Below are 22,720 nucleotides of genomic sequence, written 5' to 3'. Positions count from 1 at the left end.
ATATACAACCTCAAATCAGAAAAAAGTTGGGACACTGTAGAAATTGTGAGTAAAAAAGGAATGGAATAATTTACAAATCTCATAAACTTATATTTTATTCACAATAGAATATAGATAACATATCAAATGTTGAAAGTGAGACATTTTGAAATGTCATGCCAAATATTGGCTCAATTTGGATTTTATGAGAGCTACACATTCCAAAAAAAGTTGGGACAGGTAGCAATAAGAGTATAAAAGTTAAATGTACATAAGGAACAACTAAAGGACCAATTTGCAACTTAATTGGCAACATGATTGGGTATAAAAAGTGTGGCAGTGCCTCTCAGAAGTCAAGATGGGCAGAGATAGTCTATATTCTATTGTGAATAAAATATAAATTTATGAGATTTGCAAATTATTCCATTCCTTTTTTTACTCACAATTTCTACAGTGTCCACTGTAGTGTCCCATTATATATATATTTTTTTTCTTTTTTTATTGTTTGATTATCTCACTGATAGCATACGAAAGATTTAGCTTCAAATTGAAAGTACAATTAAGGTATATGTCAGGTATAAAAATTAATACACAGGAACAATTTATTGTACTTTAAGTGCAATATATATATATATATATATATATATATTTATAGTATGATGTTAAGTTCACTTAAAGTAAAGTTGAGTAGTAAACTACTAGTTAACTAAAAGTATAGTAAAAGAATACTTGCAAGTATACCTGCAGCACACAATTAGTAACTTACTAGTTTTCTAAGAGTACACTAACAGAACACTTGCATGTACACTTTCAGTATGAGTACACTAGTTAACTAAAAGTAAAGTAAAAGAATACTTGCAAGTATACCTGCAGCACACAATTAGTAACTTACTAGTTTACTAAGAGTACACTAACAGAACACTTGCATGTACACTTTCAGTATGAGTACACTAGTTAACTAAAAGTATAGTAAAAGAATACTTGCAAGTATACCTGCAGCACCAAATTAATAACCTACTAGTTTACTAACACTAAAGATTCTCCATGAAGATAATACACATTTGTACTGTACACTACATATACTTTCAAAATTTACTTAAAATATACTGTTTCTAAAGGATGCTAAATAATGTATTTTATAAATATGCTGTCAGTGCATTATTATAATGATAACTTTAACAGATAAAGTATACCTAAAATAAACTTTAAAATAAGTTCAAATTAGTATACTTTAAAAATTGCACAGAACTTTAACTCCAAGTATATTTTTTAAAGTATACTTTTAGAAAATATATTAAATTATAATTATTTTGAAATATATTAAAAGTTTAATTGTAAGCAAATATGTTGTAAGCATACTTTCAATATATTAAAAGTTGGTACATGCTAAGTTAAATATACTTGAAATACAATAAAGTATATTTATTTTTTACCAGGGCTATTCATATGGCTTTTTGCAGCTTTCTTGATGTAGCTTTCGTTGTTGCATTTTTACTTAATACTGTTAAGTATATGTCAGTAAACAAGTATAGGCCAAATATACTTAGACATTTCGGTCAGTATAGGTCAAGTATACTTTAGTACAATTTAAGTATATTTCTGAGAAGTACCTAAAGTACATTTTAGAGAGGTACATAAAAAGTAAACTGAAAGTATACTTTTTTATTTTAAGTTTAAAAGAAGTATACTTATAGCACACTTGAATAAACTTCTTTTTCGTAAGGGATGCCACTTGCACTTGTGGTAGATTAAGTGGCTTCTAGTGGTTTCTCTGTTCTCAGATGCAGATCAGAGCACATAGAGGACAATCAATACTTACTGTATAGCTTAATGTCACGCAGGGACTCATTCGGTATAGTGTACGGTACAAGATGGGATTTTGTAGACAATCAAAATGACTGTGCACTTTTTAGTTTGCAAATTCAGTATGCTGTTCTCAACAGCACAAAAAGCCTAAAAACATGAAAATAATCAAGATTCTGATCTTGCCCAGCAAAACTGAAGTGACCTTCATTTATTTGGTAGACACTAGACAGTAGTTTTTGCCTGAGTCATTCTGTTGTGAGGATCAGTGGTAGTAACAGTGAGTTCCTGCTTTCGGCAGGGGTCAAATACTCTGAGAAACAGCCTCCTCTCTGAGTTTCTGACAGCTCATGAACACAATGTGCTTTTAGTGCTGTACTTGCAACTCAGCCTGGCACATAAAAACCCTGCCCCAGTGAAACCTTACCACTGCAGGCACTACTTTATATTTACTGTTCAAACATATAACCTTTATGATAATGCAAGGTATCCATAACCCTTTGCATATTCCTGCAGAAGATGTTTTTTATTGAAAAAGACTAAATCATTTTTTTAAATCAAAATAGTTATTGATATGTTTATTGCATTGCATTGGGTCAAAAACGGACGACTGGGTTACATAAAAAAAATTATTATATTTGATGCAATTGGGTTGAAAGAATCAGTATTTTTTGGAGTGTATTTTTGAAATAATACATGTGCTACACAATAGATATTGCTCTGGCTTTGCAACTCAGGACAATTTAAAGACACAAAAGTTTTACAAAAGGATACAAACATCACTGTAAAAAATGTCAAAATTTGTGTCAAATCAATATTTTTTGTTACTTTAAGTTAAACAATTTTAACCCATTTTTGTTAAAGTTATGTCAACTTTTTACAGGAAAAATTTTTATATATTAGGTTGAATGGACTTGCAAAACCCAGTTGTTAACTTTTTACAGTGCAGTGGATAGTTAAAGGGGACATATCATGAAAATCTGACTTTTTCATGTTTAAGTGCTATAATTGGGTCCCCAGTGCTTCTATCAACCTAGAAAATGTGATTAAGATGAACCCAGTAACTTAGTTTTGGTAAACCATTCTCTTCAAGCATGTGAAAAAATAAGTACTTGAAATTTGGCTCCCATTGTGAGGTCAGAAGGGGATACTTCCCCTTAAATTGCACTATCCAACCACGGCACTGCCATTTAGTGCAGAGATCAGCTCATTTGCATTTAAAAGGACACATCCAAAAACGGCACATTTTCGCTCACATCTACAAAGGGGCAATTTTAACATGCTATAATAAATGATCTATATGGTATTTTAAGCTACAACGTCACATATGTACTCTGGGGACACATCTTAAAAAAGACTTGTGAAATGTCCTTGTGATATAGTTACGTTTTAAAAACTGCTGGGTTTTTTCAACCCAGTTTTGTGTCAAAAAGGAACAAACCCAGCTACTGGGTTAATTTAACCCAGACCATGTGTATATTTAACCCAGCAATAGGATAAAACATACCAGCAAATTACAAGCCAACGGATTGGGTTCATTCCCATTGACTCAACGCTGGGTTGAAAATAACGCAGCATTTTTAAGTAAATATCTGCTTTGTCAAAGCTTAGGGCAGTGCTAAATACAAAATAATATGTAATCTCTTTTATTTTCAAAGAAGGAATAAAAGACATCTTGGAGAATGAGACCTTTTGACCACTTTATTACAATCAATAATTTACAGCCCTAGGAGGACTGGGAGTGACTTCTTTGTGCTTTTTAGGAAAAATAAAAAAGGCTGTAGTGCCACTTTTCCATGTTGAATTATTGATCAGCTGTGTCAGCACCAACATGGGCACATATCCATCTTTGTCACTGCACCGGACACTTTAACACCCTTTATTCTCAAATAGACTCTTTAGTATGAGTTAAAATAGAGTAAATGCTTTTATCAGTATGGTACCACAGCACAGCTGCTTGATGGTACTGAATGTCATTTGTACAGTGTGTTGAATGCTAAATGTCCACTGATGTTCCTGATGTCATGTGTGAGTAATTCTGTTTTGGATTTCAGTGGCTCTCCTCAGCTGTCGTGTCGATACCATTTAAACCCACCTTAATAAAAATTTAATTGAAAGGGTTTGAAACCACAGCTGATCTAGTTACGTGGTCTTTTACATCCCCACCTTGTACAAAGCCCCATGGAATGACTGTGTAATTCATAACAATTATATTGTGCATGTGAGAAGGGGGAGAGATAGAGAATGTACATTCGTAAATGTGGAATATAATTATATTTAATAGAAATTTTTGATTGGGTTGTGTGTGTATCCATACTGAGGACACCAAGAAACAGTTAATATGATTACAGGACTGACTAGTTTATTTAAAGATGCTGATTTTGATCATTTTAAACATTACCATTTATGTACACAGTATCCTACTGTCATGTTTCTGCCTCTTCAGTCCATTTGTTTGCTTTAGACAATAAGATGCTGCTAAAGTACTATTGACTCTTTTACTCTAAACAAATACTAACTGTAATGGAGTAATTTATTCTTCAAGACTTTTTCTCATTGAATGAGTCACAGGCTTTTCAATCTGATCGGAGGTAAACTGAAGTGATGTGCAGCAGATGTTGGGTGTGTCATTATCTGTCTGAACATGAGAGGTAGTGACAGCTGAATGCTAAATCTCGCACACGTTTGTGCTTTGATCTGGTTTTGCTCTGTTAATTGCACAGATGTGCGGAAGCAATGTGAATTGTGCTACTGGGGGTCTATTGTAACGGTTTGACAGATCAAGTTTAATGTGATGTATAGTCAGATTATTTTTAATACATCGTAACAAAACTTCAAGGCAAACCTTATTGACATAAAGGTTTGTGCCATGCTCAGTAATTTCCTGTTGACATCATTGATGGTGGGCTGATCGTGCAGGTGCTGATAACAGACCTGCACCTAAACGCTTTTGACAGGGTCAGAACCGTTCTGGCCTTTAGCTATTGATTTAAGATCGCTTTGCTAATTAGACTCTGTTTTGTAAGGTGTGTGGGCTTTTTTAAGACAGCTTGTGCCTGAATGCAGAACATAATTGCTACCTACTCAGCTACAAATGTTCATGGCTTAATTTTACTGCCAAGCAATGCATTTCTTAGGTCAGCTTGCTCTACTGACTGACAGCTATCAATCAATACGTCTGTGTTTCATTGGTAAATGTACTGTAATAGATCAAAGCCTTTTTTTGAACAACTTTATCACATGCGCCTTTCTTTTTTCTAGGGGCAACATACAGCATGGGATTCTAAACTATTTGAATCATTAAATCTTGATGAATTAAGAATTCATTATGTTTTTTATTGGAATTTTGGAGCCTGTCATTAAAATGTATTTGTAATTAATTGATGGAATTAGTTATGTAATTGAATGTCGTTAAGGAAATGTAGCTTATTCTGTATTTAACCCCCCTCAAATTGTCAAAATAATATGATTGGCTCATTTACAGCCAACAATAGCGCCTCCCCAAGCTTTGCCGCAATTCTGCTTAACTGTACTCTATGCGCACCTGAGGAAGCGCGTAAATGAGGCGCAGCATCTGTTGACGCGCAGTATACGCGCGGTCCGAGCATTCTCGAGAAAGAGCGTTTTCCCAGCATCATCGCCGTGACATCAGGAGAGGCAGCCTCTCGGAAGATGGGAACATATCTCCAATGGAATCACGAAGAAAGTTATGATCGGCACGCACCGAAGGAGCGCAATATTCTGGAATAAGGTCGTTGCGTAAACTTTCAACACAAACAGCTTGCGAGGTGGCAGAAAGGGGTGCCATTGCTCTCCGGTGACAACTGGACTGTTTTTACACCATCCTTCTAAATAAGGAAGCAGGGCTGTCAGACATATGACCACCGTCCCGATTTGGGCGCTGCTATAGTACCCATCGCATCCCATGATCGAGCGCAAGGCGTCCAATAAGGTTCAGCATGCGACCCCCATTTCATATGTGGAGTGACAGCAGCGTCCCATCATCAGACAAACAGCGTTTGCAGTACGGAGCAGTTGACGCTTGCAACTCTCTCTCTCTATCTCTCTCTCTCTCTCTCTCTCTCTCTCCCTCCCTCTCTCTCACTCACTCTCTCTCTCTTCTCCCCCCTCCCCTGATATGATGTCATGTAAGGATGAAGGTGTCTGTTGAGGTGAGATAGGGATTTTGATGAGTGGCATTCTCCACGACCCGGGGCTTTGGAGCTGCACAACATGGTCATCACCACATTAACCGCCACCCCAAGTTGTGTCGCGCTCTCTCCACGCTCCTCTGCCGCTCTCTTCTCGGGCCACCGTCGCATGCCCGAAGTCCTGACCTGCCTCGCTAAAATAAGCTTGCACCACCATGCCGAAGGAAGAAAAACTAGAAGAGTGGTATTTTTAGTGCCATTAATTTTGACCACGTGCCCCGAAGGTAAACCGGATGGCCATTGCGCAAAGGTCCCTCATCAGTATGTCCTGCGAGGCCAACGCGCAACACTGGCCAAGGACTGCTATTCTGCTCTTGGGATTGCTCCTAGTTGGGACTGCGTCCTCCAGTCCGCTTCCAAGTAGGACTAATAGTACAACTTTACTGGAGAAGCGATGGGAGACCCTCTTCTCCCGCTCCATGCTGGGAATCTCTGGAGAGAAACCAGAGCAAAACTGGGAGAACGACTATTTGCTGGGCATCAAAAGAGTGCGGAGGTTGTACTGCAATGTAGGCATCGGGTTTCACCTTCAGGTCCTCCCAGACGGCAAGATAAACGGTGTACATAATGAGAACCAGTACAGTGAGTTCATGTAATGCAATCATAATATGACTCTATAGCGGACAGCTCCATTGCAGTGAGCTTTTATTCTGTATGTGTGTGCTTACCGAGTCAGGTGTCTTTTGAAGCAAATACAAATCTATTAAAAACATAGTATCCCTTAGTGCTAAATATCTGTCCCGGGCTTAAACATGACATGAATGCTGGGACAGATATAGACGCCAGCTTATTTTTACACCGGCTCCTTCTGCGGCCCAAAAGCGTTATAACATGCACGCCTGAAAGTGAGGGATGATGATTATCATTTGGGTGATGATGCGCATGAGAAATAATCTTGTTAAAGGGAAAGGCTACAGTATGTGCGCATCCACAATTGACACCTGCAGGGGTTCCACCCACCGCATGCCTTGTTGTTTTGGAGCAGCGTCATCCGGAGCCGCTTAATTCTGTGTAACATAGTTGTTTTGTTTGATCAGGTCTAATTGAGATTTCCACCGTGTCCAGAGGAGTGGTTAGCCTGTATGGTGTGAAAAGCGAGTTGTTTGTCGCAATGAATAGCAGAGGAAGGATGTACGGAACGGTAAGTGCGTTTGCGCAACTCTTTTCTTTCATTCTTGCCTCTCCTCGCGTCCGCGCGATGACCAAACATTTGCATCCATAAAGAAATTGAACACTGAGTGTAAACAGGTGATGTTTCTCAACATAGTCCTTCGTTCATTTGAAAGTAATTGATGATCTGTGCATTTGGCACGTATGGCGGTGGCGCGACTAATAATAGGGTTACAATGGTATAGGAGTGCATGGCTGAGTGCTGCATTCAGTTATCTATCAGTATAAATATAAAATTGTCTGCTTTGTTGAACCGAGACGTTTGCCACAGCTGCAATGCAAATTGATAAATGTATCCTACAGGGTACATTAAATCCAGGCACGGTGCCAAAGACCATATGCTTTCTAATGACTCGCATTAAACCTATTAACAAACGCATTGTTCTGTTTAAATAGCCGAGGGCAGCGGCATGAGTGGTAGTTATTTTTTATCATGGGTCGTCACACGTGCGATAATATAAATGCCCATCATGGTCACGTCTATAATGTAGAAAAACGTAACAGGCCTAATTTATTCTGTTCATATATTACAATGTTAAATAGCACTTAATATGTTCACAAGTATACTATCAAAAAATGAGGTGTATCTATGAGGTACAAATATGTGCCTTTGATGTACTAATATGCACCCTTAAGGTACAAAAGTGTACTTTTTGAAAGGGTACCACCCCAATGACATTTTCTGTACCCTTCTTTTTAGAATGTGTAGGGAAAAATACCAATACACTATGTGTGCTTAATTTGAAATGATTTTGGAGCTGCTTGCTTTTGTTATTGAACATAATTATTAGTGTTTTTGGTGGTAGAATTAAATAAATGAATTACAGTAACAAACATCAGCGCACGCACACACATAATATGCATATACATGTGTGTAATTATTTTTTTTTAATAACCCCCATAATAAACATTTTCTACTAAATATATGTGACATGGAGACTGATGTAAAGTGTTAACTGAGTTTTAAAAGTAATTTGTTAACTTAGATACAGCAGTCTTGGCAGAAGTTTCAATATAGGTGTGTAAAACGCAATGCAACACTTGTTCCTAGGGGACAATGGGCAGATAACTGCTTAATTCAAAACTGCAGCAAGTTCTGCATCTGCTGAAATAGGTCTAGCAAGTGATCATTATGATCAAATAAAAAATTTATCACCTATTTAGCTCAGAGATGAAATATGTCTGTTTAATAAAGGATTTTCTACTTAAATTGAGTTGGACATACCTACCATTTCTAAATTTGCCCAATATGATTCCTGTTTTTCAGGTCATAAAACCTCTTAATTGGACAAGAAGTGTTTATTTGCTTTAACATGAGCAGATTATAGCAGTCTTTAATATGCACCCTTTCTGTTGTAGTTCATGCTTTTATTTAATGTTTTCATAGCACTAATACAAAAAGCACTATTTGTATTATTGATTGTGCATCGGTCTCTGCTATGACTACACTTTTAATTTTATAATGATCTTAACACCTCTTCTTTTCTTTTTCAGAACGTCTTTAAAGACGAGTGCAAGTTCAAAGAGACTCTGCTGCCAAATAACTACAATGCATACGAGTCCTCCGTTTACAAGGGATTCTACATCGCTCTCAGCAAGCATGGTCGAGTGAAGCGAGGCAACAGAGCCACCACTGCTATGACTGTCACTCACTTTCTCCCTCGAATATGAGCTGACTCTCGCAATAATTCTTCCTTTGCACTGGTCTCTTGAGAGATCTGACAACTGTCCAATGACAATACAAGGAACTGCAAGAACATCACCATAATAGTACTCATTCTTTTTATATGTATATTTGAATAGGTCAGCTTTTTATTAGAAACCCTTGAGTACGCTATTCATCGCTGCTTCCGTCTTTTATTTTCACATTTTCGATTATGAATGTGGAGGTTTCTCAGCCTTCCTGTCTGTAGTCCGGTGCTTGCCAAGATTGGAATAGACTTTGGGTGGATGATGAAGACCTCCTTGGCTTATTAACCGTGTAATTACATTTTTATTACCTCAAAGAGCTACAATGGTGCTTGAAAGTTTGTAAACCTTTAGACCTTGTTCACACTGTCAGTCCAAATCAGATTTTTATACATATCTGATAATATTTAGCATGTGGAATAGCAAAAACAAACAAACACAAGAAATCTGATTTACACTTTGTATGGATTTGGCGTAGCTTTTTACCTATTTCACATTCTCACTCCACGTAAAACGTAAGCACTTAAGATGTTGTTAATTTTGATGTCACACGCCGATCAGTCTGCACAGCGCTGCATGAACTCAAGCATTTTAAACACCTCCACGCAACGTTATTGCTATAGAAACCAAACCGGAAAATAAAAAAGTGCTAAGGGACACACAAATTGGATCTGAAAAGTTGTTATACACAGATATGCACAAAAATTTGATTTAAACTGACAATAGTCTTAGAATCAACAAATAGGGTATACAAATGCTAAGTAGAGAAAGAGATCCCAGGTAACAATGATACAAAAATAATAGTATATAATAATATACTCATTTTTTATTTATTTACTGAGAAATACGATCCAGTTTTATGTGAGTGGCATAAGTTTTTGAACCTCTAGGATTAACCATTCATTTTAAGAAGGTAAGATCAGGTGTCAGCGCAATGTTTTATTTAAAGAACAGAGATCTGTCAAGGTCTGATCTTCATCTGAGTTGATGATGCTCAATAGAGTTTGGACTCCATTAAGCAGACAGTCTGTGTACAAATAGAGGAGATTTCAGACCATTATTTCCTTACCCAGGAGTGGTCAACCAAGAAAAATCACTCAAAGAACAGGACGCATAGTAGTCTGCGAGGTCACAAAGGAAGCCAGAGTAAAACTTAAGGCCTTTCTCACATCAGCTAATGGTAATGTTCCTGAGTCCTCCATCAGAACACTGATCTTGATCTTAATCTAATGGAAAATTGTGGAAGAATCTAATGTCAGCAAAGAACTTAAGCCATAGAAAGGGGTTAAAATTTCTCCAAGGCCAAGCTGATGTGCATGACTGATGTTACAACCCATTATCACAAAATTATGTACCTATAGTCACAAAATTTTGTGAGTGTTTTCCATGACACTGAAATGTTTTTCCGCCTGATTACGTGAACATTTCACATATTTCTCTTTAGGTGTCACTGTCATGTATTTGTTATTCAACTGTTTTGTACTATTTTCTTACCATTGTCGCTTCGGGTTAGATTTACATAAAATTACATCCTTACCCAAACCCAACTCTAACCCTAATGCCAGGCGACAATGGTTTAAAAATCATAAAATATAAAAAATAAATCATGAATAAAGGTATAAACCAATACTTAAAGTGACTTCCTAAACACTAAATCTAACCCTAAACTGAAGTGTCAATGGTTTGAAAATAGGACAAAACAGTTGAGTAAAAAATACAAGACAGTGACAAGTAAACAGAAATACGTGACATGTTCACGCAAAAAGGCTTAAAAACGTGTCAGTGTCACGGAAAACACTCACAAAATTATGTGACTATAGGTACATAATTTCGTGATACAGGGTAGGATCTTCCTGGACACATTCAGCTGCATTTATTGCAAACATTCTTGTACCACTCAAAGATCTTTTATATGGATAATTTTTCTCAGTATATAAATAGCCACATTTAATATTTTTCAAACATTTGTTTAATTGGGTTCTCTTTGTCTACTTGTAGGAATAGCATTAAGTTTGAGGTCATAGCAAAGCAAAAATACAGACAATTGTGTAGGGTTTACAAAATTTCAAGCAGCACTCTACCTGGACGGTTTAAAAGGGTGCATTAAGTTACATACAGATGTTTTGTTTTGATTTCTCAGGCAAGACACAAGCATTATGTGTTGTTATTTTTATTTTGAGCAGATATTCAATTCTGTTTTTCATGCTGTGGGCTTGTGTGAGCACTTAAAGGAAAGCAGATCTCTCTTGCTGCATGTTGCGCTGAGGTGCCTTGGCATTCCCACAAGCCGCCCCTTTAACATGCATGCTCTGAACACCCCAGGGCGTCAGAAATAGGGCTGATATGTTAGCCGGGGCCCCGCGGGGACTCTCCCACAAGGGCCCTGGAGAGGGGCGGGGAGGGGGTGTGCATCTCTGCTTTATTTTACTTTTCTCAAATTAGAGAACGGCGTGTGAGCTCATCTGAGAATACAGAGTGACTCACAGTGTTAGCCACAACCAAAAATTGCGATGTCATGTGTAGTTTGGAAACACTAAAGTGGCTGGAGGTGACAGTATTTTTTCTTGTGGTGATTACACCTCCTTTACCCTGTATGAGCTTTGAGGCTGTATGATTTATTTGTGGACTAGAATTTCTTAAGTTTTGCAAAGGAAATTAACACATTTTTTGTAAAGAAAACAGAAAAAGTGATGAAAAAAAGACAGGGCAGCTGATGCCTAAATTATAAAATGACACTAAAAATGATTCTGCCCACAAACTTTCAAAGATGGCTGGTTAAAATATTATCGCTTATCACAAGTTTGCCTAAACAAAAGGAGCACTAAAAATGATTCTGCCCACTAACTTTTAAAGATGGCTGGTTAAAATATTATCGCTTATCACAACTTTGCCTAAACAAAAGGAGCACTTGAAAAATAAGCTTTAAGCATTGCTGTGAATGGGGAAACCAATGAAAATCCTGTAAATACTGTCTGTGCACTGAAAGAGTCCAGTAATACAGAGCTTTGTCGCTTGTTATTAAATGTGTTTCAGACTGCACTCTGCCATCAATGATGGTACGCTATCTGATTCAAGGGAATACGTGCAGTATATATTTATTTATTTCTGGTGTGTGTGCGTCTGTGTGTGAATAAGTCCTGGTAGAGGGGGCAGTGGAGCCCGGCGTGTGTTTCTGTGCCCTGTTGCTGCAGAGACACTGCAGTGGAAGTCAGCTCTGCTGGTGCTCTATGCAAATATAATTACAGGGCAGATGCTGTGTGGCATCCAAACAAAGGGACTGTCACAGATTTTTTATGATTTTGGTCGCTCTTTGCTCGTTAGTCCTTTCGCCTGTCACCAAATGTTTGCCAAATGAGAGAGTTTTTTTTTAAGAGAACTAGAAAGGAATGATGCTATTTTAGAAAGACTTTTATGGGTCACCACAGCTAGCTTGTTTGTTCAATCCGTTTGAAGTATATGTGGCTCCTGGGGGGTTGAATACCTGAGGAGCAGAGGCCATGCTGTTGACATCTCCCTCACATACAGATAGTCCCGTAAAAACCACAGCGCACGGGAGCCTTGAGATTCCAGTATAGTGCTGGGAATCTTTCCGGTTTCCCATCCGACTTTAGTCCAAGGTCATAGACATGCACAAGACTTCGACAAACAAAAAAACAGTAGCTGTCTCATCAGGGTATTCGCACTTGTTTGCTACTGTTTGCTACCAAAAGGAAAGTTTTGTGCGGTTGCCTCCTTCTTTTAGCGCAGTGAATTTGTCAGACGGGACCACTGCAGGACTGACGCAATACTTTAGGGTGAAAGAAAGGCTAAAACTTCATCGCCCCTTCCGCGTTGCTTGTTTTATGGTCATTGCTTTAACATTGGCAAATTTCTTATCAATAATCACCCCGATGCCAAGCATGCAAAAATGCCAAAGTGCCAAACATTTTAACATTAATCCTGGCTTTAATGAGATTAGTGAAATGCATCATTAAATTTAAGGATAAATGAGATATGAGTGTGGTAAATAAGTCTATTGCATGGTCAATCTGTAATTTATATGTCTGAATATGTTTTCAAATCCTGAGCAGTAATGATCGCGAAGAATGGATGATTGGAGGAAGTCACATACGCCATTTATTTACTTTGTCTCCAGATAGCGATCACAGTCTGTGAAGAATGAGTGATGTGCCCGAACATTTGGGAATATGAGCCACCTCAACTGCTGATGTACGTCGCTTGGATTTATAGCAACAGCTGTAAAAATGTTTATTGGGCATAGAATATAGACACCGGTTTCCTGGTAGACGCTGGACCCTCAAGCTCATGAGAAAAACGTATGTGCTCATTAAATGACCAGCTTTAGGTGTCATAGTCTGAATCTGAACTTGTGCAGGGAGGGTTTGAGAATGATTACAGCACTGGAGATTAGGAATGGGATGCCAGGTCTTGGCTTTGCAGTCTTTGTTTTTGAATGGCTTTGTTTTAAAGGGGTGTGTCTGAACCTATTGCAGTTAAAGGGAAGACCTCTGTGCCTGTAGGGGGTCATTAATCATTTAGTGTGACTTCTGGATTTTACTTCTGGTCTATTTATTTTTAGTTCTTTTCCAATAGCACACTACAAAGTTTAAAGGTGAACAGAACTGAAGAAAATGGCATTTACACCACAGAGCACACCTGACAATTATTTATCTATTGTATAAACAGCTACATAAATGTGTTTTTATATTTTAATTTACACTCATAAGCTAAATACTTTCTTAAAGAAAATTCATTAAAACGTTTTCATTATCAGTCATGTTTGTGCAACCCAGATTTTTGAGTGTGTATATATTTGTTTGTTTGAATGTCCTGCACTGAGATGAATTTTTTTTTTTTGTCCACTCCTTTTTATGAACACATCACTCACTCTCTGCCTTATTTATTCGTTTTTGCAAAAATCTTCTGACAGTAGGAAACAGGCCATGATCATTTGTTTCTGAAAACAAACGCTGTGGTTGTGTATGGAAACAGATATTTTGGGTTAAAATATTTTTCTTTTTTCTACGTATGTGCTGTGCACAGCAATTTAATCATGTTTCTGATGTTAATTAAACTTTTGGTTTTTTCTTTGATTTTACATGTGTATATTTGTTTTACATTTTTCATTATGCTGAGAGTTATGCAAGTACAGTGAGGGATGTTTGTGTTTGGAGTCACCGTGTGCCCAGAACTGATTATAGAACTTTTCTAGAAATAATTCAGGATGTCACTCATCATACAGTATCATTTATACAAATTACAAGTACAATAAACTACTTGCAAATAATTTATAAACCTTTTTCATGTCATGTCTATTTGGGTAAATAATTAGTTCAAAAGTGATTATTGAAAATTTAAATTTTCTTTGGTAGACAGGTGTATGTACAGTCATAAGATTAAATACACCTTCTAGAATATGAAAAATGCGGAACTTCTTTACATATTTAGTGTTCATTTTAAATTTAGTTCTGCCTTTAAGTTATTTCACATGAAACAGAAAGTTTGCAATACAGAATATCCGAATTACTAAAAATAACCCAGTTTACACCGGATTCTTAATACTGCACAATGTTCCTTGGACAATCAATAACAGTTTTTATGTGTTGTGGGTTATTTATATATATATATATATATATATATATATATATATATATATATATATATATATATATATATATATATATATATATATATAAATCATGGAGGGGTCTGAACTTGTCATCGTAGGTGCATGTCCACTGTGAGAGACATAATCTAAAAAAAATCTAGAAATCACAATGTATGATTTTTTCACTATTTATTTGTATGATACAGCTGCAAATAAGTATTTGAAAGCCTGTCTATCAGCTAGTATTCTGACCCTCATAGACCTGTAAGTCTGCCTTTGAAATGTCCATCTCCACTCCATTTATTATCCTAGATGCACCTGTTTGAGGTCGTTAGCTTAAAAAGACCTGTCCACCTCATACAATCAGTAAGAATCCAACTACTAACATGGCCAAGACCAAAGAGCTGTCCAAAGACACTAGAGACAAAATTGTACACCTCCACAAGGCTGTATAGCGCTACGGGGAAATTGCCAAGCAGCTTGGTGAAAAAAGGTCCACTGTTGGAGCAATCATTAGAAAATGGAAGAAGCTAAACATGAGTGTCAATCTCCCTCGGACTGGGGCTCCATGCAAGATCTCACCTTGTGGGGTCTCAATGATCCTAAGAAAGGTGAGAAATCAGCCCAGAACTACACAAGAGGAGCTGGTCAATGACCTGAAAAGAGCTGGGACCACTGTTTCCAAGGTTACTGTTGGTAATACACTAAGACGTCATGGTTTGAAATCATGCATGGCACGGAAGGTTCCCCTGCTTAAACCAGCACATGTCCAGGCCCGTCTTAAGTTTCCCACCATTTGGATGATCCAGAGGATTCTATCCAAAATAGAACTTTTTGGTCACAATTCCACTAAACGTGTTTGGAGGTAAAAGAATGATGAGTACCCTCCCAAGAACACAATCCCTACTGTGAAGCATGGGGGTGGTAACATCATGCTTTGGGGGTGTTTTTCTGCATATGGGACAGGGCGACTGCACTGTATTAAGGAGAGGATGACCGACGCCATGTATGACGAAATTTTGGGTAATTAACTCCTTCCCTCAGTTAGAGCACTGAAGATGGGTCAAGGCTAGGTCTTCCAACATGACAATGACCCAATGCACACAGCCAGGATAACCAAGGAGTGGCTCTATAAGAAGCACATCAAGGTTCTGGCGTGGCCTAGCCAGTCTTCAGACCTAAATCCAATAGAGAATCTTTGGAGGGAGCTCAAACTCTGTGTTTTGCAGCGACAGGCCAGAAACCTGACTGAATTAGAGAAGATTTGTGTGGAGAAGTGGTCCAAAATCCCTCCTGAAGTGTGTGCAAACCTGGTGAAAAACTGCAGGAAACGTTTGACTTCTGTAATTGCAAACAAAGGCAACTGTACCAAATATTAACATTGATTTTCTCAGGTGTTCAAATACTTATTTGCACCTGTATCATACAAATAAATTGTTAAAAAATCATACATTGTGATTTCTGGATTTTTGACCATTTCACACCCCTCCATGATTTCTAAGTGGGAGAACTTGCTAAATAACAGGGTGTTCAAATACTTATTTTCCTCACTATATATATACACAAATTGTAGGCTACACTTATACACACACAAACACACGCACGCACGCACGCACGCACGCACGCACGCACGCACGCACGCACGCACACACACACACACACACACACACACACACACACACACACACATATACACACATAATATACACACACCTGTATATATAAAATACACAAAGAGATTTCACATATCGATTCAAAAATTTAGTTTCATTACACATTTACATTTAAATTACACTAAGGGCTTATTTGTTATCTGCACAACACAGCATACACAACACAGTATAAATAAGGCACAAGCTCCATCTACTGGACAAAATTAAGACGTTGAAATAAAATCTTTCATCTGTTCAGTTGGGGGCGACAGTATGCTATTGGTCATAGAGAGAACTGATTTAGGAATTTCTAGTAAATAAATATTTTGATAATCCTTTAAAATAAGCGTGCAATAATAAACCGAGAGATAGCTTTCTATTGACTTTTGTTTTGTTTTTGAGAATAAAGACACCACTGGACACAGAAAGTCACACTCTGTTCAAAACTGAAAAAGATATAAATACATTATGGGTTTACTGGTCAATTACCATCATGATAAACAGGTGGACAAGTTGTAGCCGCCCCCTCACATCCTCTGGCGCAGCGGACGAGTGTTGCGTAAAGAATGGAGGCGAGGACTGGCAAAGGATGAGTTTAAAAGGCGCACTTACAAACTTTTACGCATCACAACTTCTTCCGTTTGCCAGATTGATTTTACGTATCGTGACTTTGGACACTGTGAAGATGCGTTGCGCACTTTCTAACCTGCCAATGCTGCACTCCTCCATCCTGACTCTGTGGTTCACAGCTCTCCAGGGGTTCAGAGATTCGGATGCTGCTCCAAATTCTTCTCCTCTGCTCGGCTCCAGCTGGGGGAACCCGAGGAGATTCATTCACCTTCAGACAACTTCTGACTTGAACAATTTCTACATGGAGATCAGCCCGAACGGACATGTGCGCAAAACCACGCACCGGGGTTCCTATAGTGAGTACAAGTTTTCAGATGATAAAGAGAATAATATTGTAAGATGATAAAAGTGAGAGTAAGAGTAAATACATTGGAAACTCAAAAGTCTGAAATATATTTCTTAAAACACCTGATTACATTTTTGTATTTTATTATTGTGATTTTAAATGTCTCTTGTTTTATTTTACTGATTTTTTTTTTGAAAATGTGAATAAACTTGCCTTGCGATACAATACAAAATATTACAATACATTTATGCATTTGGTAGATTTTATCCAAAGCGATGTACTGTGCATTACCGCAATGCTCTACCAAAATGAGCTATGAATAAATTGATTATTTGGTTATTCAACAGGTGTTGTTGTATTAAAAGCGGAGAGCAGAGACCGTCTGGCAATATTTGGAGTGAAAAGTAACCGGTTTTTGTGCATGGACGCAGGCGGGACTCTTTTCACATCTGTAAGTATTTATTAAGAACATCTTTTTTTTTCAAGAAGGGATTCGGGGTTAGATATTTTATCATGTTTCATTAACAAAATAAATAACACATTAGTTATAATGTAGGCTATTGTGTAAAATGGACATTGTAATAGTCTTACCTTAAATAATTTCTTATTTTTTACTTTTCCCCCAGACGATTTGCAATAAGGACGACTGTCTTTTTCACCACAAACTTTTGGAAAACAATCGAGACGTTTACTTTTCCACCAAGCACAACATACTTCTCAACCTGGATGGGGTGAAGCAGATATATACAGCAGGACAAAATCTTCACCAGTCATCCGTGTTTCTATCAGAGAAAAACACCATTCCACTGGAGCGTCTGCAGCACAGGGAGAGGAGAAATCGGCAGGTGAATCCATCCGACCCGTTAAATGCGCTCCGGCGCGGCGAGGCGTCTGACTCCAGAGCGGCCCAGGAGGACGATGGAGACCTTGACTTTGAGCCATCGGAAGGTCGCAACATCTCTAAAGAAACTCTTGTTTCCCCTTCAGATGATGACCCTTGGGAGAGTCTTCACGACACGAACCCCAGCAGTCCTCGGATCTCAGGAATTGTCGGATAAAGGTGCGTCTTGGGGTGACCGCGGATCCGTCGCTGCTTTGCTCAGATTCGGAGAGCGAAGGGATGTAGTGTGGCACAATATTTAAAAAAAATATATTTTTAAAATCTACCCAAACACGAACAACCCGATTTCTAATGTCCACCATTGTATCTGGATAAAATACAGCTAAAACAACTCTGGGTTACCGTTTGGGTTGTTTTTAACACAGCTATTTATAGCACAACTACACATCAAAATAGAATTAAGAAATTATTCAGATTTATCATCTAAATAAGGGGTGTCAAACTACGTTCCTAAAGACCATATGGCCCCAATAAACACACCTGAGTCGGGTTATCGGCGTCTTCATGAAACACATAAAATTACTACCAGGTGTATTTGAGCAGGGTTGGAACTGAACTCTCTAGGAGCAGAGTTTGGCACCTGCTGTGCTTTATATATATATATCTAATATTGTTTTTTTTAGATATTAGTTTGTTATTTTTCACCTGCCATCCTAAATTTGTCTTTGGTGCTGGACACCACATTTTAATAACAATTGTCAACCAGAAAAAGTATTTATTTATTTAATGACATACATTTTTTATTTATGGTATTTTTATGGACGCTTAAAGTGTTAGATGTGCAGGAAAAAATCATACTTATTCTGCTCTGTTATTTAAATAAATAAATAAAAATGTTTATATATAAAAAAATGTGTTTAATCTCATTCATGTGTCAGAAAACGTTTTTTTGTTCTTCATTTTGTTTATTTACACACTGTATTGTATGATGTGTTAGTGGTTGGCCTTTGTGTGGCTGGACTGGAAACTCATTGGAAGTTTAGTTTAGCATTGACTTTCTTATCTCTGTCATTAGAGGTAAACAGTGAACCCTCAGAATCAATCAGTAACATTAATCTGCAGTGGTCTCAGCACTTCTAAACTTTTCCACATTCTGTTTTTGGTTTCCTTATCAAAGCCAACCTTTAAGTTACATTGTAACTTGCTCTGATTTAAAAGAAAAAAATGTTGTTAATGTATTTTCTATACATTTTAAAGATATGTAGCCTACTGTAAATTTAAAATGTTAAAGGCATGAGATAAATAGCAAAATGTAAAAGTGTGAGAACTAGGTTTTTATTTCACTCCCCTTCTGAACACCACATGAAATGTTGCACATATATAGCCTTGCGTTACATATAAACCGTCTAAACTTACGTTAAGTAACACAGAAAATACATAGAAGAACAAATATTGCAAATGAATAAATAAAAATACCTAAAAATAATAATAATATAATAATAATATGACACTTTCTTAATTCATTTCAAGTATCCATATTTATATTTTATGATCAAAAAATAAAGTTATTAAAAAAGCAAACGCGACATACCAATCATTGCCCCCTATGGTTCCCATGGCGCTAAACGCGGTTATAATCCCATCCGCAGATTCGACTTTTTGCAAAGATCAAAAAAAAAAAAAAATCCAGGTCACATAGTCTTAGTATAAGCTTCATTAACTATTAATACTATTAAGTTAATTGTAAAATTACTAAATATTTATCAAGATAATTCACGTTCTCCTAAATTGAAGACGTGGTATATGCGCTTTTGACGAACCGTAAACGTTTGTATTCAGAGATACTTCCTTCGTTTGTTTTCAGGCGGGTTGAATCAGTGTGCGGCTGCTCGCGGCAAAACACGAAACTCTGATGTCTATATATAGTAAATAATTTTCCACTTTGTAATTGCTGGTTTTTTTGCAGCATAACAAAATGTAGATGCAAAACTGTTAGCTATCTGTGCATGTTTGTGTATAGTAAGTTTTTATTTTCCCTCTGACTGATCGATCTACAGAATGGACCGACCACCCAGGTCCGTAAGTATTATAAACCTTTACAGTAGTATACACACATATATATATACACAGATATATATCCTTCCCATCATTTTATTATTCGTTAATGCAAGTAAAAGTTGTCGTGTCACTTTACACATGCGCAATGTTGTGTGTTGTTGTTGTATGACAGCTGTTTATCACATGATGTTTCAGTGCTGTTTTTTGCAGTAAGGATTTGCTATTTTCTGCAAACAATTTTGCACCACACTTCTAAATATTTGTTTGTGATTGTCCTATTTAGCACACGTTAACAGAATGTTTTTAACTTATCAGAAGCAGAAAATCTGTTAACTACTCAGACTTCCAAGATGATGACGGTAAGATATCGGATTTATTTTCTGTAATCTGGATATTACAAAATGCAGCATTAAAGCTTTAATATTAATTATTTTAATTTTTTGTATCTATGAAATAATGCTTTTTGAATTTCTTAGTGACTTACACATTATAGATGTGATCTGTAGTGTCTAATAATCTTTTCAAATTGTCCTGTAAAATATTTTCATTATCTGACAGATGAGGATTTTGCTTCTGCAAAACCTCCTTCCAAAAAAGCTCGAACAGCCATCAAAGACCTGGATTCTGAGAGAAACCAAAGAAAATCAAGTGCATCTTCAAGTGAAGTTGTTGATCTTACCAACTCAGGAAACGTAAAGAGGTCACAAAAAGCCTTCTAGCACATATTACTTTAATTTTTAATTGAATGTTTCAATTGAATCTAATTTCTAATGTTTTCATAAAAATGTGCATAAGAGCATAGAAAGCAGAATAAATCTTTTTAAAGCATCACTGACTGTTAAATATGAATGTTTTATAGGGTGTCTCTGGAAGATAAATTATATGAAAGAGATTTAGAGGCAGCGTTAACACTGTCATTGCTGGATCGTTCAGGAACAGAAGGGAGAGAATGTACCACCAAAACAGGTCTCATCATAGTTCACTGTAGTGTTCTTATGCGTTAGTATCTTGTGAAAAACTGTATTTATTCTTTGTTTATTTTCCATTAACTTTACAGAGGCTCATGAAAGATCTGAATCTCCACCTCCTGTTCTTACACACTGCAATGCTGGTAACATAGTGATTTTAAACTAATCTAGCTATTTTAGTGGCATATATATTACGTTTTTGTTTATACCTTTATCAGTTCTCTTAACAAATGATGATACATTATAGATGAGCATCAACATCGTCCAGATTCTCCTCCTGTGCTGTCCAATTGTAGCGTTGATGGCAACAGTTTAGGTAATTCAGGTTTTATATGTTGGGTGCAGAATCTCTTCAATATAGACCATTTAAAATAAATTGTGTAAAAAAAATCAGCCCGGAAAGTTCATTTTAGAACAGAATGGCACTATATGTATATATAATGAAGTGCATGATTTCAGGGCTGAATTTGATCATCGATATGAAGACGTCCCCTCCCAGTGTTTCTAAAAAGAGGAAAGTGTCAGAGCAGCAAAGAAAACCGCTGAAGGAGAAAGACAATGACAAAGATAAAGACTATGATCCACAAAATACACCAGGTAATCTGTGCAACTTCATGGTCCATTTAGTCCCAAGTACCTGGACTGGGACCATCATTGCGATATTAATGTATATATTTTCAGTGTACTACTGATTCAGAGCAGTCCTATGTTGTTATACTGTGTAAATGTATGTTGTTCCTGTTGTAGATTCTGAGAGCGATGCTGACTTCACTGAGGAAGAAGAAAGTGAGGATGAGACGTTCACAGTGACAAAGACAACAAATGTGAAGAAAATAGGACAAAAAACAGAAAAAAAGACCACACAGGCTGCAAAATCAAAAAAGGAGAACAAAGAGAAAACGCCAGCAAAGGACTTAAAAGTTAAAAACTCAGGTACTTTTATTTTTCACTGACTAGATGAGCCCGACTGTCTTCAAAACTACACTAACACTTGTCCCTTTCTCTTTCTTTTTTCTCTCTCTGTGTCCCTTTTTTCTAACAGCCCCAACCCCAGTAATCAGTCGGAGTCCAGCTGCTTCTGTGTCTGGAATGAAGACACCCACAACTCCACCTCTCTTTAAACCTGCACTTTGCTCCAGTCCTGCAGGGGGCAGACTACCAAAGTGGAATCCTCCTGGTAAGACTGAAGATTCATCAGCACTCGGATACTCTCTGATCAGTGCATTATAAAAATGTGTTTATTTTATTGTCATTATTTTTTATCTTCAGGTCTGGTTGGCAGGAGTCCCAGTGCATCCCAGAATGCATCTGTAAAGTCTCCAGGGCAGGGCCTCCGTTTAGGACTGTCCCGATTGGCCCGAATCAAACCCCTGCACTCTAATGCCACTGCTCACTGAACAGGTTTTAAAGTAACATTGTATACGGAAAAAGTTTTTGAGGATTATTTTCGCTGGAAAATTCATGCAAAAATGGTTTGAAAAGCCATTTTCAGTAGGCTATATTTAAAATTTGTAAGAAATTTTTTTCTGAAAATTGTCCTCCTTTTAAACCCTTTCATTACTTTTTAAGTAGTTAATAAATTATTTGTTGTGATTTTTACTATTTTTAAATGTCTTACTCTTTCAGCATTGCATTGTAAATATGTACTTTTTTGACAAACATTAAAATCATGCAATATGCAGACATCATTCTATCATTGCAGTTTTATTTCTTGCCTTTGTATGTCACTTTGTAGTTTTTGCTTTATAATATGGACAGTAATGGAGGTAGCTGTGAGTACCCATATTAATTCTGCTGTGATATAATCTCACTTTGCCTGTTCAAC

At 37.1% G+C, this 22,720-nt stretch overlaps 3 protein-coding genes across 3 annotated transcripts; all 3 read left to right on the top strand.

Moving 5' to 3' along the window:
• The first annotated feature begins 5,300 nt into the window (after positions 1 to 5,300).
• fgf6b (fibroblast growth factor 6b) lies at positions 5,301 to 11,712 on the top strand. Its single transcript, XM_065264285.2, has 3 exons — positions 5,301 to 6,575; positions 7,031 to 7,134; positions 8,658 to 11,712. Exons 1-3 carry the CDS (start codon positions 6,227 to 6,229, stop codon positions 8,832 to 8,834), a joined length of 630 nt encoding a protein of 209 aa, XP_065120357.1. The 5' UTR covers positions 5,301 to 6,226; the 3' UTR covers positions 8,835 to 11,712.
• A 4,508-nt stretch (positions 11,713 to 16,220) lies between these two features.
• fgf23 (fibroblast growth factor 23) lies at positions 16,221 to 18,297 on the top strand. The gene is made up of 3 exons (XM_065264435.2): positions 16,221 to 17,038; positions 17,376 to 17,479; positions 17,655 to 18,297. The coding sequence occupies exons 1-3, from the start codon at positions 16,606 to 16,608 to the stop codon at positions 18,084 to 18,086; spliced, it is 969 nt and encodes a 322-aa protein (XP_065120507.2). The 5' UTR covers positions 16,221 to 16,605; the 3' UTR covers positions 18,087 to 18,297.
• A 1,412-nt stretch (positions 18,298 to 19,709) lies between these two features.
• Positions 19,710 to 22,583, top strand: rad51ap1 (RAD51 associated protein 1). Its single transcript, XM_065265643.2, has 10 exons — positions 19,710 to 19,944; positions 20,243 to 20,286; positions 20,486 to 20,627; positions 20,787 to 20,893; positions 20,985 to 21,038; positions 21,143 to 21,211; positions 21,355 to 21,492; positions 21,643 to 21,828; positions 21,938 to 22,072; positions 22,165 to 22,583. Exons 1-10 carry the CDS (start codon positions 19,928 to 19,930, stop codon positions 22,290 to 22,292), a joined length of 1,020 nt encoding a protein of 339 aa, XP_065121715.1. The 5' UTR covers positions 19,710 to 19,927; the 3' UTR covers positions 22,293 to 22,583.
• The last annotated feature ends 137 nt before the right edge of the window (positions 22,584 to 22,720 follow it).

The sequence above is a fragment of the Paramisgurnus dabryanus genome, chromosome 1, assembly GCF_030506205.2.
Source record: "Paramisgurnus dabryanus chromosome 1, PD_genome_1.1, whole genome shotgun sequence".
NCBI classification, from domain to species: domain Eukaryota; kingdom Metazoa; phylum Chordata; class Actinopteri; order Cypriniformes; family Cobitidae; genus Paramisgurnus; species Paramisgurnus dabryanus.
The sequence above is the reverse complement of the archived record's forward strand: the minus strand, read 5'-3'. Positions and strand labels throughout refer to the sequence as shown.